This window comes from Neophocaena asiaeorientalis, unplaced genomic scaffold, assembly GCF_003031525.2.
Source record: "Neophocaena asiaeorientalis asiaeorientalis breed wild unplaced genomic scaffold, Neophocaena_asiaeorientalis_V1.1 scaffold264, whole genome shotgun sequence".
NCBI lineage: Eukaryota > Metazoa > Chordata > Mammalia > Artiodactyla > Phocoenidae > Neophocaena > Neophocaena asiaeorientalis.
The window spans coordinates 1,416,646-1,433,960 of NW_020185332.1; the positions used below are offsets into that span (position 1 = coordinate 1,416,646).

At 36.9% G+C, this 17,315-nt stretch overlaps 1 protein-coding gene across 8 annotated transcripts in view; it reads left to right on the forward strand.

The window, feature by feature from the left end:
* DENND4A (DENN domain containing 4A) overlaps window positions 1-17,315 on the forward strand; it is a 156,981-nt gene that overhangs the window by 107,685 nt on the left and 31,981 nt on the right. For 3 of the 8 annotated variants that reach the window (XM_024735207.1, XM_024735210.1, XM_024735213.1), the window contains 9 exons: window positions 645-820; window positions 915-1,061; window positions 1,801-1,999; window positions 2,233-2,487; window positions 3,438-3,555; window positions 3,672-3,698; window positions 4,160-4,322; window positions 4,487-4,551; window positions 10,174-12,721. In XM_024735207.1, the coding sequence (XP_024590975.1) occupies window positions 645-820; window positions 915-1,061; window positions 1,801-1,999; window positions 2,233-2,487; window positions 3,438-3,555; window positions 3,672-3,698; window positions 4,160-4,322; window positions 4,487-4,551; window positions 10,174-10,310 (1,287 nt within the window). In that variant the 3' untranslated portion in view covers window positions 10,311-12,721. Of the gene's footprint in view, window positions 1-644; window positions 821-914; window positions 1,062-1,800; window positions 2,000-2,232; window positions 2,488-3,437; window positions 3,556-3,671; window positions 3,699-4,159; window positions 4,323-4,486; window positions 4,552-10,173; window positions 12,722-16,782; window positions 17,093-17,315 lie in introns of those variants that run through there. The other 5 variants (XM_024735211.1, XM_024735214.1, XR_003001837.1 and 2 more) reach the window with 4 other exon arrangements.

The following is a 17,315-nucleotide window of genomic DNA, read 5'->3' on the forward strand; positions in this document are numbered from 1 at the left end:
TGGCTTCAGGAATTTCTATATTTTAATGTAATGACAGCATTTACATTTATCTATAGCAATGCTTCTTAAACTGTCTGTAGTGACAGACCAGGGTTTTTTTTGTTGCTGATTTTAAGTTCCAATCTGTCATGGCTGTTACTCTTCTAAAATCTACTGATCACACCGACTTAGCTGTTACAGCAATTAGTTTTACAGGTCTCCAAATCCTCTTCTCAGTTTCTTTACTTAGCTCATCACAAACCAGTAAGAGTTTGTGGACCAGCTCCTTACTGGTGACCACACTTTGAGTAGCACAGATCTATAACATGTAATTACCAATACCTATTTTGTGTATTAACAAAGTAATACTTGGGTTTAGTTTTCCATTAATAAAATCATGGCAGATTTTATAGTACGTAATTATAATGGTAAAAATCCTCACTTAAATGCAAGTTTCCCTTTCAGGCAAAAGTTTTGGAATAGACTTAGGTGAAATAGTTAAAGATGAGTATATTATATAATGTACTGAATGTAATCCATTCTTCATTTGTAACTTCTGAATCCTTCTGAGTTTTACTTTTCCAGTAGATATATGAATTGAAATGGTTTTTAAATTGTAATTGCACTAACCGGCTTACTTTATAAAATGCTGTTTTCTCCCACAGGTTCTTATCTCGAGCTGCTCTCGTTGTAGAACCTGTGATTGTCTTGTCCATGATGAGGAAATCATGGCTGGCTGGACAGCAGATGATTCAAATCTCAATACAACCTGCCCATTTTGTGGCAATCTTTTCTTGCCCTTTCTGAACATCGAAATAAGAGATTTAAGACGACCTGGAAGGTAATGATTTATGCTTTTTTTCCCCTTCATGTTTAAGGATCATGTTTCCTAGAATATCTCTTTTCTCAAAAAGCTCCTTTGATTCACATTACAGATACTTTTTGAAGTCAAGCCCGTCTACAGAAAATATGCATTTTCCATCCTCCTTTTCAAGGCAGACAAGGCAGTCTTGTATCTCAACATCAGCCTCGGGTCTTGACACATCTGTTCTCTCTGTTCAAGGGAATTTTGATCTAAATAGGTAATTATGATTATGTGGAACTATATTTTAACAACATATACTATACATTTCAAGTAATGACAGAAGAATTAGCTGACCATTTTAAGGTTTAAATTCCTATGTATAATAGATTCTTAATCTCGAGTTCTTATAAAATCAAACTAAGACTTACACAGTAAGCCTAATACAAGTAAGTCTGTGCTTAAAACAAATGCCGAAATCGACTCCGTTTTGGAAAAGTGCCAAATACACCAAATATAGCTGGGCAAGTGAAGCTATATTGGTAAATGCATGTGCAAAAGAAAATGCCTACATAGTACTAGCAGGCTAGCATGACCTGTTTGATCCTGAATGCTTAGACTGCAAAACTGCAAATCTGTGTGTGTCCCTTCTTTCATCATAGGTCTATTATAGCCCTTTCTTTGTCTCCCACTAGCTCTGACTCCTGAAGGAATAGGTGCCTATTTTTTCTGCTTTGTATCCTTGGGCCTACTGTGGTTCCTGCAGTATAAAAGTTGTCCACTAAATGTTTTGAACAAATGAATGACTCTTTGTATATTTAAAGTTTACTGGATAAAAAGGAAATTAACATGACTAGGCTACTTTAAACTGTATCCTTTTTCCCAGCCAAAGCCTGATTAACATCGTTCCTTCCTTTTACTTTGCTATGTGCAGCTCTGATTCTAAAGAGAAGAACATGGTCAGTGAAATAAAGTAAATCTAGACAGTGATACGCTTTTTTCTTTTTTCAATGCCCAAGCAAATCAAAGTTGCTCGAAAATACATGTGCCCGAAGTATTCAGATCCCTGCTGATAGATCAAGAGCAGCTTTGTCAAAATGTCCAGTATTTCCAATGGCCAGGAGTGTTAGTACTTATGGCACCTTGGATAAGGAAGACAATGGAGGACAGAAGCTCATTCCTACAGGCAGCCTGCCAACTACTTTACAAGGAGCTACAGTATGTATTTTGGTGTTTTTTACAATTTGGACATTGATAATTTACATATGAGTTTGTTCCCCTTGTGCTAAACAGCCTTATAAGCTTCAATTTTATTATTGTTAAGAAGAGTGTCTTGTTACATGATACAGTTTCATTTCTAATTATATGGAAATCATCAACAGGAATTTTTTTTAATGATTTAGTATCATCAATCTTGTAATTGCTATTTATGGTTTTTATTTATTCAACAGGATTCTTTAGGATTAGAATGGCACCTCCCAAGTCCAGATCCTATCACTGTTCCATATCTTAGTCCTTTAGTGGTATGGAAGGAACTTGAAAGCTTATTGGAAAATGAAGGTGATCATGCAATAACAGTGGCAGACTTTGTGGACCATCATCCAATTGTTTTTTGGAACCTGGTGTGGTATTTTAGACGTCTTGACTTACCCAGTAATTTACCTGGATTGATTCTTTCTTCTGAGCATTGTAACAAGTATTCAAAGGTAGGAGAGTAAAAATTAACTAAAAGCCAGTGCTACTGTCACCATTGTAATGTTTGCGTATTCCCAATGACAAAAAAGTAATTTTATGCTGAATATTTTTAATAACCATCTGAATCAATAAAATTGTTGCAAATAATTTTTCTCCTTACAGTCTAGCGGTAAGACAGTCATGTTTTTTAGACTTCTTATAAAGTTTACACAAAATGGACTTGACTTTTTGTTATAGCCTCAAGAATAAACTGTAAATGACTCTTATGAGAAGACTTTGTGAGTTTGCCCCACTCATGCCTCATACCTCCTTCAAAAAGAAGCCTAACACTTTAGTTGGACACCTGTAATTCATATCGCAGTCATGTGCTACCATTCTCATTACTTTACTGTGAATTTTTGTTTAACATTTAAGTAGTTTGTTATATGTTCACTCGTATTTTTGATATGTTGCTCTATTCAAGCATTTTTTTTCTTTTTCATATGCTGTCACTGGCACTAAATGGCAAAGTGTCTGAGTTCAGGAACTTTGTCTTCTCCCTTCTTGTACTTCATGTCTGTGATTGTGCATGTGTTTGGATTTTCAGTACATGGTGAATGAGAGGTTAACTCAGTGAGAGCATCTGCGCTAGGGTCTCGAACTGATGGAGAATGGGGCTCCTGGATTCATCTTTCTGTGGACCCTCAGTCATAAGCTGGTCAAGATTAGCCCTTCATGGTACCCTTTCTCACTGATCTTAGTACTTTGTTAAATCTGCTACTTTAGGGATCGCTGGCTTCTCAACTCAGGTCATCTCCCTTCGGTAGGTTATAAAATGCAGACAAATCAGTGATTTTTCTGTTCTCTTTTCTCTCTTGCACACATGCATCCTAAAAAATATTTTTAAGGCTCTTCATAAAATATTTACAAAACATTGTCATATAAGGATCATTAATGAATGTTTTTTTATTCTTCAACACAGATTCCTCGCCACTGTATGTCTGAAGACAGTAAATATGTTTTAATACAAATGTTGTGGGACAATATGAAATTACATCAGGATCCAGGACAGCCGTTGTACATCCTCTGGAATGCCCACAGTAAGTGCTGTCATAGAATGTTGATGTCCTTCATATGAGAGTACTCTCTACTTGCTTTAAATAGCCTAAACTAATGTGTAACTGACTTTTATTTTACACTACTTTTTGTCTTACAGGTCAAAATCGTACTCTTTTGTTTGAGAGTGAGTGTTAAGTTTGATGTTTTTAGTATTATTGTCTGTGGAGGTCAAGGGGTTGTTTTTGTTTTTGTTTTTTGAGTGGTGCTGTGTATGTGCTGGAGGGGTTTTGTTTTGCAGAGTTTTGTTTTTAGCACATTGCTTGTCCCTATTTCTTCTTTGTACTTATTTTTTGTTTGTCTCCATCCCAGGCTGCTGATTTAAAATTCCTTCCAGGGGCTGTATTAAGGAAAACAGTATTTTTAGTTATTGTGTATTTGAGCCTTCAAGCTTATTTTTATCATTATTTGTCTTATTTCTTCCTTTTTTCTTCTTACTTCATTCTTAGATTTCAGTTCTTTTATCAATTGCCCTTAATTTATTTTTATTGCTTTGTAACTTTTTAAATAGCTGTCAGTTGCTGCTTAATTACATTCTGCTTTCTACACAGAACATTTTTCTTCATCTGCTCTTTTGTTCTTTTACAGCCCAGAAGTATCCAATGGTCCATTTATTGCAAAAAGGTGATAATTCATTTAACCAGGAACTATTGAAAAATATGGTAAAAAGCATTAAAATGAATGACGTCTATGGACCAATGAGTCAGATTTTAGAGACACTGAATAAATGTCCTCATTTTAAAAGACAGAGGTAAGTCATTCTTTTAAATGAATATATTGTTCCTCTAAGCAGATTCATATTGTTTGCTGAGTGATTTGTTAGAATATCTCATGCTTATATTAACATAAAAATTTTTGTAGGTATGTATAGACTGTTTGAATAGTAATATCTTCTCCACTTCTTTTTCTCCTTAGGAGTTTATATAGAGAAATACTGTTTCTCTCACTTGTGGCACTGGGAAGAGAAAACATTGATATAGGTAATTCAGCATAACATGTAATATTTATATATCATGGTATAGTTTTCAAAGTGTTTTTATATTGGTAGTCTTAATTAGTTTAATATAAAATTATATTAATATAATAAAACTGTGTCTGATTTTTTTAATATAAGGTAAAAGATACTTTGATATTTTGGTCATGTTGGTAATAATAATGATAAATAATGAAAGCTAACATTTTTTGAGGGCTTATTATGGGCCTTACATTGTAGCAAGTAGTTTCCATATTTTATCTCACATAATCCTCAAAATCCCTATGAGATGGGTACTGTTATCATTTCCATTTTATTACTGAGGCAACTGAGGATCCAAGAGGTTAAATGACTTAAACTTGGGTTTCACAGCAATAACGGAGCCATATCTGAACCAAGCAGTCTTAATTTCCAATCCCATGCTTTTAACTATTGTGTCATATCACTAATGACATTAAGCTTGTTTCAGAAAAAATGTAATGTAGCTAAATATATATTTTAGGAGGTCTCAAACATTTTTGGTTGATTATCTTCTACTCTCAGTTATTGTGCTTGGCCTCCTTTAGAGTAACAAATAGAAAGTAAAAGGATTGAAAAAGATACTCCATGCAAATAGTACTAAAAAGGGAGCTAGAGTGACTATATTAATATTAGAAAAGATAGACTTTAGAGACAAAGAAGGACATTGTATAATGATGAAACAGTCAATCCACCAAGAATTATTAATTGTTTATAATAATTATAACATATATACAACTAACAACAGAGCCCCAAAATACATGAAGTAAAAACTAACAGAACTGGAGGGGGAAATAGACATTCAACCATAATAGAACAACTAGGCAGCAGATCAGCAAGGAAATAGAAGACTTGAACAGCACTGTAAACCAACTAGGCCTAAGAAACATCTACAGAACACACCATCCAACAACAACAAAATACACATTCTTCTCCACTGCACATGGAATACTGTCCAGGATGAACCAAATGTTAGGCCATAAAACAAGTCTCTCAGTAAATTTAAAAGGTTTGAAATCATACAAAGTATGTTCTCTAACCACAGTACAATGAAAAGAGAAATCAATAATAGAAGGAAAATTAAAAATTCACAAGTATATAGAAATTAAACAGCACACTCCTAAATAGCAAATTGGTCAAAAAAATCATAATAGAAATTAGACAATACTTTGAGGTAAATGAAAATTAAAAACACAACATACCAAAACTTTGAGATTCAGTGAAAGCAGTTTCTACCTTAAGAAACTAGAAAAAGAAGAGCAAACTAAACTCAAAGCAAGCAGGAGGAAGGAAATAAATAGTAGTGCAGAAATAAATAAAATAGAGAAACAGGGAAAATATTTTTAAAAATCGAGAAACTCATTGAAATCAAAAGTTTGTTTTTGAAAAGATCAACAAAATTGACAGACCTTTAAGCTAGACTAAGAGAAAAAGAGAGAAGACTCAAATTACTGAAATTAGGATAAAAGGGGTGATATTCCGGGACTTCCCTGGTGACACAGTGGTTCAGAATCCACCTGCCAATGCAGGGTACACGGGTTCGATGGTCCAGGAAGATCCCACATGCCGCAGAGCAGCTAAGTCCGTGCACCACAACTACTGAGCCTGCACTCTAGGGCCCACGAACCACAACTACTGAGCCCACATGCCACAACTACTGAAGCCTGTGCACCTAGAGCCCGTGCTCCGCAATGAGAAGCCACCGCGGTGAGAGGCCCGTGCACTGCAACGAAGAGTAGCCCCCGCTCACCGCAGCTAGAGAAAGCCTGCATGCAGTCATGAAGACCCAACACAGCCAAAAATTAAATAAATAAATAGGTGGGATATTCCTACTGACCTTACAGAAATAAAAATAATTATTATAAATAATTATATGCCAACAAATTAGATAACCTAGAAGAGACAGGCAAATTCCTAGAAAGACATAAACTATAAAACTGATTCAAGAATAGAAAATCTTAATAGACCTATAACAAGTAAAGAGATTGAGTTAGTAATCAAAAATCGTCCCACAAAGAAAAGCCCAGGACCAGATGGTGAATTCTACCAGATGTTTAAAGAAGGATAATACCATTTGTTATGAACTGCAATGTTTGTGTCCCCTACCCCCAAATTCATATACATTGAAGCCCTAATATGATAGTATTTGGAAGTAGAGCCTTTGGAAAGTAATTACATCATGAGGTTGGAGCCCCTAAGATGGTATTAGTATCCTTATAAGAAAAAGAGGAGGGAATTCCCTGGCGGTCCAGTGGTTAGGACTTAGCACTTTCACTGCTGTGGCCCAGGTTCAATTCCTGGTCATGGAACTAAGATCCCGCAAGCTGCATGGTACAGCCAAAAAAAAAACAAAAAGAAAAGAAAAAGAAGAGAGCTGTCCCTCTCTTTCTCAGCCACGTGAGGATACAAGGAGAAGACAGCTATCTGCAAACCAGGAAGAGTGCTCTTACCAGTCACCACATCTGCTGGCACCTTGATCTTGGACTTCCCAGCCTCCAGACTGAGAGAAATAAATGTTCATCATTTAAGCCACGCAGTCTATGGTATTCTGTTACAGCAGCCCAAACTAAGACACTAACCCTTCACGAACTCTGACAAAAAAAGTAGAAGAAAAAGGAGTGCTACCTAGCTCATTCTATGCGTTAGGCCAATATTATTATGCTGACCAAGCCCAGACAAAGACATCACAAGAAAAGAAAATGAAAGAGCAATATCCCTTATTAATATAGATGCAGAAATCCTCAACAAAATACTAGTAAACCAAATCCAGCAACATAGAGAAAGGATTATTTGCCATGAAAAGGTGCGATTTATCCCAGGGATGCAATGTTGGTTCAACATAAAAAACTCCATCAATGTAATACACCATATTAACAGAATGAAAGACAAAACCACATGATGGGGCTTCCCTGGTGGCGCAGTGGTTGAGAGTCTGCCTGCCGATGCAGGGGACACGGGTTCATGCCCCGGTCCAGGAAGATCCCACATGCTGCAGAGCGGCTGGGCCCGTGAGCCATGGCCTGTGCTCCGCAGCGGGAGATGCCACAACAGTGAGAGGCCCGCATACCGAAAAAAAAAAAAAACCACATGATGTCTCAATAGACACAGAAAAAGCATTTGACAAAATTCAACAAACTAGGAATAGAAGGGAACATCCTCAACCTGATAAAGGGCATTTGTGAAAAACCCACAGTTAAAACCATACTCAATGGTGCAAAACAGGAAGTCTTCCCTTTAAGATCCAGAACAAGAAGAGGATGCCTTCTTCCACCACTTCTATTCAACATTGTACTGGAAGTTCTAGCTGGAGCTGCTAGGCAAGAAAAAGAAATAAAAGGCATCCAGATTGGAAAGGAAGAAGTTAAACTATCTTTATTTATAAACAACATGATCTTATGTATAGAAAACCCTAGAGATTCCACACCAAATCAAAACAGAACAAAAATCCCAAAATATTAGAGTTAATAAATTAATTCGGCAAGGTTGTAGGATATAAGATCAAGATACAAAAATCAGCTGAATTTCTGTAACTAGCAATGAATAATCCAAAATGAAATTAAGAAAGCAATTCCATTTACCGTAGCATCAAAAAGAATAAAATACTTAGGAGCTTGTTTAACCAAGGAGGTGAAAGACTTGTACAATGTAAATTACAAACATTGCTCAAAGAAATTAAAGATCATGTGAATGAATGGAAACATACCCCACGTTCATAAATTAGAAGACTAATATGCTTAAGATATCAGTACTACTCAATCTACAGTTCAGTGCAATTGCTGTCAAAACCCCAATGATGTTTTTTATAGAAACAGAAAAACCCATCCTAAAATTTATGGAATCTCAAGGGGACCCCAAGTAGCCAAAACAATCTCAAAAAGAACAAATCTGGAGGACTCACACTAACTGATTTCAAAACTTACAGCAAAGCTACAGTAATCAAAACAGTGTAGTACTGGCATAAAGACAGACATATAGACCAGTGGAATAGAATAGACAGCCCAGAAATAAACCTTCACATTTATGGTAAAAATGATTTTTGACAAGAATGCCAAGACCATTCTGTGGGGTAAAGACAGTCTTTTCAATAAATTGTTCTGGGAAAATGGGATATCCACTTAACAAAAGAATGAAGTTGGACCCTTATACAAAAATTAACTCAAAATGGGTTGAATACCTAAATGTGAGTCCTAAAACTATAAAACTATTAGAAGAAAACATAGGACAAAAGCTTCATGACATGGATTTGTCAGTGATTTCTTGGATATGACACCCAAGGTACAGGCAACAAAAGAAAAAATAGGCAAATGGGGCATCATGAAAATTAAAGATTTCTGTGCATCAAAAGGTGGTATCAGGGCTTCCCTGGTGGCGCAGTGGTTGAGAGTCCACCTGCCGATGCAGGGGACACAGGTTCGTGCCCCGGTCCGGGAAGATCCCACATGCCATGGAGCGGCTCGGCCCATGAGCCATGGCCGCTGAGCCTGTGCGTCCAGAGCCTGTGCTCTGCAACGGGAGAGGCCACAACAGTGAGAGGCCCGCGTACCGCAAAAAAAAAAAAAAAACTACAATGGGATACCATCTCATACCATTAGATAGAATGGCTACTATCAAAAACCCGGAAAATAATGTATTGGTTATTTTCTGGAAAATAAGGATATGAAAAAATTGGAACCCTTGCGCATTGTTAGTAGTAATATAAAATGGTATAGCTGCTGTCGAAAACAATATGGCATTTCCCTTAAAAAATTAAATATAGAATTTCCACATTATCCAACAATTTCACTTCTGGGTATACCCTGAAGAATTGAAAGCAGGGTCTCAAAGAGATATTAGTATACTCATGTTTATAGCAGTCTTATTCATAATAGCTGAAATGTGGAAGCAACCCAAGTGTCCATTGAAGGATGAGTGTATAAGCAAAATGGGATATATACATACAGTGAACTATTGTTCAGCCTTAAAAAAGAAAAGAAATTCTGACATATGCTACAACATGAATGAACCTTGAAGACATTATATTAAGTGAAATATGCCAGTCACAAAAAGACACATACTGTATGATTCCACTTAAGAAGTACTTAAAGAAGCCAAAATCATAGAGACAGAAGTAGAATTAGAGTTGACAGGAGCTGGGGGGAGGGGAGAGGAGTATTATTATTTAATGGGTATAGAGTTTCAGTTTCACAAGGTGAAAAGAGTTATGGAGATGGACGGTGGTGATGATTGCACAACATTATGAATGTATGTATACATTCAGAACTGTGAATGTATACCACAGAACTGTATGTATACCACAGAACTGTGCACTTAAAAATGGTTATGATGGTAAATTTTATATGTATTTTACCAAAATTTTTTAATTTGGGAAAGAAGAATTTTAAACAGTTGACATCTTAGTACTTCACATTTCAGTGGTCTGTGTAACCTAGCTCTAAATGCTACGGACTCTAAGGTCCCCATTCCAGCTCTGAAATTCTGTGTTGGCAGAAATGACCTAGAGATTCCTCCTTGGCTTCTAATTTTGTGGTTCTGTAGTATTACAAAAACTTGATTGCTGATAATATCAAATATAAATTTCTTTATGCCTTTATTTCTTTATGAATTTTTGCAGATGCATTTGATAAAGAATACAAGGTGGCATATGATCGTCTCACACCTAGTCAAGTCAAGAGTACTCACAACTGTGATAGACCACCAAGTACAGGAGTGATGGAATGTCGAAAAACCTTTGGAGAACCTTATCTTTAAGATATGTGTGTGTATTTTTTCAATACGTATTGTGTAGTCAGTGTATAAAATAACACTTTTAGACTCTAACCTTTTTTCTTCAGTTTTTGAAAATGCATTTGTAAATGGTTCAGGAAGTTCAGATAGTTTATGTACAGAGTGTCTGAAGAAAATACTAACAAGTGGGAGAGAGCTACTTTGTTTCCCATTTCTTTGTTTTTTCTTCTCCCGTACAAGTAGTTAAGTATTTTTGTGATGAAAAAATCCATAAACAAAATTGGTTCCCATAGAATAAGACAACTGTTTTATGGATTCTTTTGGAAGAGACAGATTGAAAAATCATGTATGGAACTTAAACAAATGTAAGAACAAAGTATCTCCTGTTTTCATAGACTACTCAAATGTTTTGACCGTGAAGTTGTATTATACATATTTTAACTTGTTTATAATAAGTTGATATTTTTTTAATTTTTAAACTTAATATAGCAAACAAAATGAACTTAATCTTATGAAGCAAGGTAATTAAGTGCTTATTTTCCTTGTCTGCTGCTATTTGAAGTAATTAGTACAGCTGCAGATCTCTATATGTATATCTATACTTTTTTTACTACTTGGAAGAATGATTCAGAAATGTCAGCGCTAGTGTCAGTGTTGTCCTAGGATCGCATATTAGTACTCCTGTGCCTGACTGCAGTGGGTGAGTCATGGCAAGGGTGTGCATTGCCCAGACTGACTCACTGAGCCTTGTGGAAGGACAGCCAGAGAGGTTCCAAATCTGCTTCTGTAAAATCAGGTTCAATATACCATGATTCCAAAATTGTCTCTATTGCTAATAGATACATACAATACACAGGGAAAATAGCTTATAGAGCCAAATATCAATTTAAATTTTAATATTCTACATGAACACTTATGTTAGGAAATATGTCAGACAGTTTATCCCAAATTCTACCTTTATTTTAATATCTAAAATATTGGATATGATGCAAATTGTAGTATGTTTATCTGGAATATGACCTATTGGAGTATTCTGTTAATATTATATATATATATATATTATATATAAATATTCAAAATATTTTTTCAAAAGTAGAAAAATAATAACTCTCTAAAAGTACAGCCAGATAGAATTTCCCATATTGAGGAACCTGGCTTTTTCAATAAGCCTTCAGAATCTGGTTTATGGAATCTAAAATCCAGCAATATCCAGAAATAGACAGTAAACTGAATGTTTAAGTACCATGGGTATTAAATAGAATCTTAAAAAATATTTGTAGTCGCATTATTTCTAATATCACTTTCTTTGGGTAATTCTGATAAAAAAGTATCCTTTGGCCGTTAGAATTATTTATAGATTTTCAGTGTGTTCATGTGTGTGTTTGCACACATTGTCATAATGAAGGAATTCTCTAGCCAATTTCAAAGAAGGAAAAAATGAAAGGTCCTAAATTAGATGTGTAGAAGCCGGCAGAGTTCAGGACACTTTGGACTGGAGATACCTTAAAGTCCTGAGACTAAGAACCAGTTCAGCTGTAGAAAAAACACTTTTGAGTTCATCCCACTAGTGAATAGCACCAAGCTAAAACATTTCACAGCTTTCTACTCTGGGAAATAATGGGGAAAGTTTAAAAATGTAAAATTTTAGTTCAGTTAGTTTGGCGCTGAACTTGCTTACTTGAAAAGTCTGGTGCTGTGCACATGTATCTGCCTCTCTTTTGTAAATACCACTCTTGTCTTATCCTTCCTTCCTATTCAGGTCCACGCTTCACATTCTAATTCAGTCTTACGTTCTCTAAGTCACAGTCATTTCAAAGTTGTCAAAGGAGAGAAACATTTGATAGATGAGGCTTTTGGCATTAGTGACAAACATCCCTCCAAACAGAATTCTGGGGTTCTATTCTGGTTTTTTGTTATTGTTTGTATAAGAACAGCTTTCACTATTGATTATCTTTTCTTTAACACAAGCAATGTATATGAATAACAGTTTATTGATTTCAAATATCTGACCAAAAAAAGTAAGGTAAAGCCCATTCTTTATGGTTCAGACTCATTTGGAAAAGTGAATGTAATTTTTATCTCCTTCCCCTGACACCAAGTTTTGTTTCTACTTTTGACTGGGTTTTATTTCCCCTATTTTCAATCCCCAGGGAATATTATTTGCACAAATCTACTCTTTAAAAATAAAACCTAAAACATGAATAGAGAGTGGTAAACCTTGATCAAAAGAAAATTAAAATGTAGATCATCCTTTGAAATAACTCCATACAAACTTTTCTTCAATTTTATCTCTGTTGACCATACATTTTAGAGAATCATGGCCAATCATGTTAGAGAGAAATACCCTTTTGCTACATTATCTGTCTTTTATTTTCTTACTCTTAGTTTTGTTTATCTGTTTACTAGTTGAAAATAAATCATGCCATGTCCTGGTACAACTTGTTTACTACTTCCTCCCATTGTGTTTTGAATGTCATACATTTGTATTTTATATCATATTTCAATATTCAGTTTTTTCCTCCTGTTAGGGAGTTATGCAGTCTGGTCATATTCTGATTTTTGTCTTCTTTTTTTTTTTTTTCTAATTTTGCGGGGAGGTTTTTTGTTTTAAAACCCTAAAGCCATTAGCTTATTTTATTTTAACGTTTTCTTAAAATGGCTTTCCATTTTTCTTTGTAGAGAAAATAGCCCCTGAAAATGTTGGTTCAACATTTTAGGTGATATGCTTATTTTATTTTATTTCATGCTGGTAATTACTATGATACTTTAGTGCAGCTAGCAAGTGTTAGCCTGCTGCATATAAAAGTTATGCTGTACTTCTACATATTTTGTAAGTATATGGTAAGAAAATAACCATTTGTATGGTAATGTGCGATTGCCCAGCTTTATTTTTGTTTCTCCCACTAGAACTTGAAAGCTGCTATTAGGCAGTTTATCTCAGAGCAGCAAGGGAAAGAGTACGCTGCCTCTTTGAGAGGGTCCTTGGTCTGCCTTTGTGCTAGTCTTAGCATGCTCTGCCCTTCCTGTTTGGATACAAGACAAAGTTTTATTTCAGAATTGAATTCTCTGGTAGCTGCATACCAGTTTACCTTAATACTTTCAGTACTTGGTATCTTCTTCTTATCCCTTCATACTGCCCTCTTTCTCTGACCCCAAAGTAAGTACATTTGCTGGCTTAATTATTTTTGTTTACAAAATTAGTATTGGACAAATTAATATAGGAATTTCTGTCTCTGATTCAAAAAGTCTGTGTAAGATAACAGACTCTTCTGATAAAGTTACTGCAGCCTTTCCACAGTTGCTGTTCATTTGGATGGCTCCTTCCTTTTGTATTTAAAGATTTTCTCTTCAAACACAGTACTGTGATAAAACCACTGGAGCAACTGATGGAATTTTCTGTAAATGAAATTCTCCAGATTTGCCAGCTCATCACAGTTAAGGGCCTGAGGACCAGAAGTATGCTTTGGTTGTATGGGCAGCCTTAGACCAGGGTGTCCTGCCTGGTTCTAGTGACCCCACAGGGATGGACAACCCTGATCATTGGCCCTCTCTTTGTACCTTTCATAGTAACCAGGCCCAAAATACACTGCAAGCTGCACCCGCAGGGGGACCCTCCCACAAAGAAGGGGGCCAGAACCAAGGATATTCTGTGGCCCATTAGGCCAACCAGTTCTTCAAATGTATCTACCAGGCTGTGTCTTAAATATTAAATTCCAATTCTTGCCCCTTTTGGTACTTATCTTTAAATGCTTATTAGGATATAGAATTTTTATGATACTTTCAGAGTATCACAAAAGGCCATGCCTATAATTTGATAGAAGCATTTTCAGATCTGTTGATGAGTACAACATAATGTTCATAATGTACAGTAACCATTTAAACATATACTAATTTTTTAAAATTTGGAATACATCCTTTTTTTTCTGGTACTACACAGAATCTTAACCCATTAAATTAGGAAGAGTTTTACATTTTTATAAATTTGGCCCAAACCTATCACCAGGGCCTTCAAGGAAATGCAGCCTCAAGGGGAATGAAGGAGAAATCATCTGTGCAGCCACTTCCTTCCAATTTAGACACTCACGTAGGACAGTTCTGACTTTCTTGCTGAATGAAAGACCTAGAATTTGTCCCATGTAACTAGCTACACAGAACATCTTGCCCATCAAATGAGAGGACCAGCTAACCATTATCTTGACATTTTAAGATGGTACTTTACCTCTAAAACAGCACAATTTTGGGCTTCCCTGGTGGCACAGTGGTTGGGAGTCCACCTGCCGATGCAGGGGACACGGGTTCGTGCCCTGGTCCAGGAAGATCCCACATGCCGCGAAGCGGCTGGGCCCGTGAGCCATGGCCGCTGAGCCTGCGCGTCTGGAGCCTGTGCTCCACAACGGGAGAGGCCACAACAGTGAGAGGCCCGCGTACAGAAAAAAAAAAAAAAGCACAATTTTAATAAATTGTAATTTATAATGGATTGCAAAATTTTTTATTTCAAGCATAACAAATTGATCTTTTAGAAGTTACATAAGTTTTCCATCTCCCTGAACTCTCCTTTCTCCCCACCAGCTGCTCATCCATCAAGACCCAGCCTTCATTTTTGTTTTTGACTCTTTTCTACATAGTGTGAAGTCAGAATTTCCTTTCTAGGCAAAGAGGAATGCCAGAAATTTAGCAAACGGATCAGAAAAATGATATTCAACCATTAGAGTCGATTTTAATCATCAAATGGCAGCCTAGCACTTTACCTTTACAGGATGTTTCACCGTCCATCACTCCTCATAAGTCATTCTGGGGAAGAGCACCAGCTCCCAGGCTGTCAGTGAGGAGGTGACATCCTCGAGACCAGCTGAGGTTGGTGGCAGATACCAGATTGGTGCCCTGAGTGTTGGTATTGGGATCTCCCTTTCATAGGCACTGCTCTCTCCTCCTGTTCTTAGGCCGTGGCATATGGAGACCAGGCAGTGCGGCAGCATCAGGAATGAGGATAACTAATTTAAGAATATGGAATGTGAACGTGATCCCATATTCTTCATCAGTCTTCTCTCGAACATTCTGACTAAATGACCTAAAGATATGGATGAACACGTCCATTTTTGTAAAATATCATTGGGACTCACAATTTATTGAAATTTAGTGAAAGTCATTTCCAAAGAATGTGAGTCCTGGAGTGAGGCCATGAATTAAATTAACCAGCCCGTCTTAAAAGATGGATTATGGACTGAAGTACTTTGAACACAGCCTTTCAACACCAAAATGTTTGGGTTTTTTCCCACATCACACTTGTCCTGCTATCTTCTAGTCTTCAGTGAATCCTCTCTCATGTTTCTAATTAAAGCGATATTTACCATCCTAAACTACATTCACCTCAGCTCCTTTTGCTTTGTAACCACCACACTTTCACTTTTAATGTGCCCCTTAACCTGATGCCAGTAAAAGCAGCAAGCAGTGGTATTTAATATACAAGCACTTCAACTTCCACCTGAAATGTTTAACCACACAATTTTTAAAAACACAGGTGTCGGGTTTCCCTAGTGGCACAGTGGTTAAGAATCCACCTGCCAATACTGGGCACATGGGTTCGAGCCCTGGTCTGGGAAGATCCAACATGCCGCGGAACAACTAAGCCTATGGGCCACAACTACTGAGCCTGCGCTCTAGAGCCCACATTCCACAACTACTGAAGCCCGCGCGCCTAGAGCCCGTGCTCCTCAACAGGAGAAGCCACCGCAATGAGAAGCCCGCGCACCGCAACAAAGAGTAGCTCCCACTCACCACAACTAGAGCAAGCCCGCATGCAGCAATGAAGACCTAACGCAGCCAAAAATAAATTAATTAAATAATTTTTAAAAAAACACACAGGTTTCCTTTACATCAGCTACCGTGGAAGTAGTAATACTCTTTTCCTTACCATCTTGTCATTGTTTAAGCATTTTTGGAATTTCTCCTTTGTAATCGCCTTAATATCCACTTGTAAGCCACACAAGAAATCAATCTTCTTGTTTTATAATCCTATCTAGGATGACATACAAAAATAGCATTGCCCCACTGGATCTCTTACTTTGTAAACCAGATTTGGCTCTACTGACTTTAGACTCTTTTTAAAAATTACTTTGTTTCTCACTCACTAGTGCAGCTGTCACTGTTGGGTGAGAATATAAGAGGGGAGGGGCACAGAGCCAGGACAGCTTTGTTAGAATGTCTAATCCCTCAAGGTGACCCACCTGATGGAGACAACACTAACTTGGATTTCCTAATAAATATATGTTTTTAAATAGCCCTCAGAGTAGTTCTCCTTCCCTAATACCCACATCTTCCAATTGAAGGGCAAATTATAAATTTTAATTTCTTGAGCTGCTTATTTTAATATGACTTTTCAGAAATGCAACGAGAGCAAATGTAGTGCTCCTTTTTAAGCTATAAAATATTGGTACACATTTTACTGGACTACAGTGTGTAATGATAATTGATTCTTGTTATACTTTTTTTCCTATAGACTCTGCTCCTTTAAACTCACCAGTAACTGAACCTGTAATGAATACAAATCTGATAGAACCACCTGTTTTGAACAGAAAAAGAGGAGACAGTAAACTGCAGCATGTGCTGGGGGCAGGGGCCAGGAGCCAGGAGGGTGAGATGGAGACCACACCTGCATCTTTTGCATCAGCAGCCCTTCAGGAATAATCAGGGAACTGTGAACATGGGAGCTTATCTGATTGCTAAGGTACCTGTCCCAACCCTCACTCCCAAATATCTCATTTTAGAAACTCCTCTGACTTGGGTCCTTCTGCTGGCCTCCATGTGTTAGCTGTCTGCATCAGGGGTGGTAGGAGCTCCACCCCTCCAAAGAGTCCTAATCCACAGTGAGCTGCAGGTGTTTTCCAAAGATAAACTTCAGTCCCAATCACATCCACATCAGAGGCTCCTGCCCACTCAGTTCACTCTCCTGGATCATGTCCATTCTTTAATGTAACAAGTGGTACAGTAACTTCTGGCATGGTTTTCTGATCCGTGTCCATTTTGAGCAAC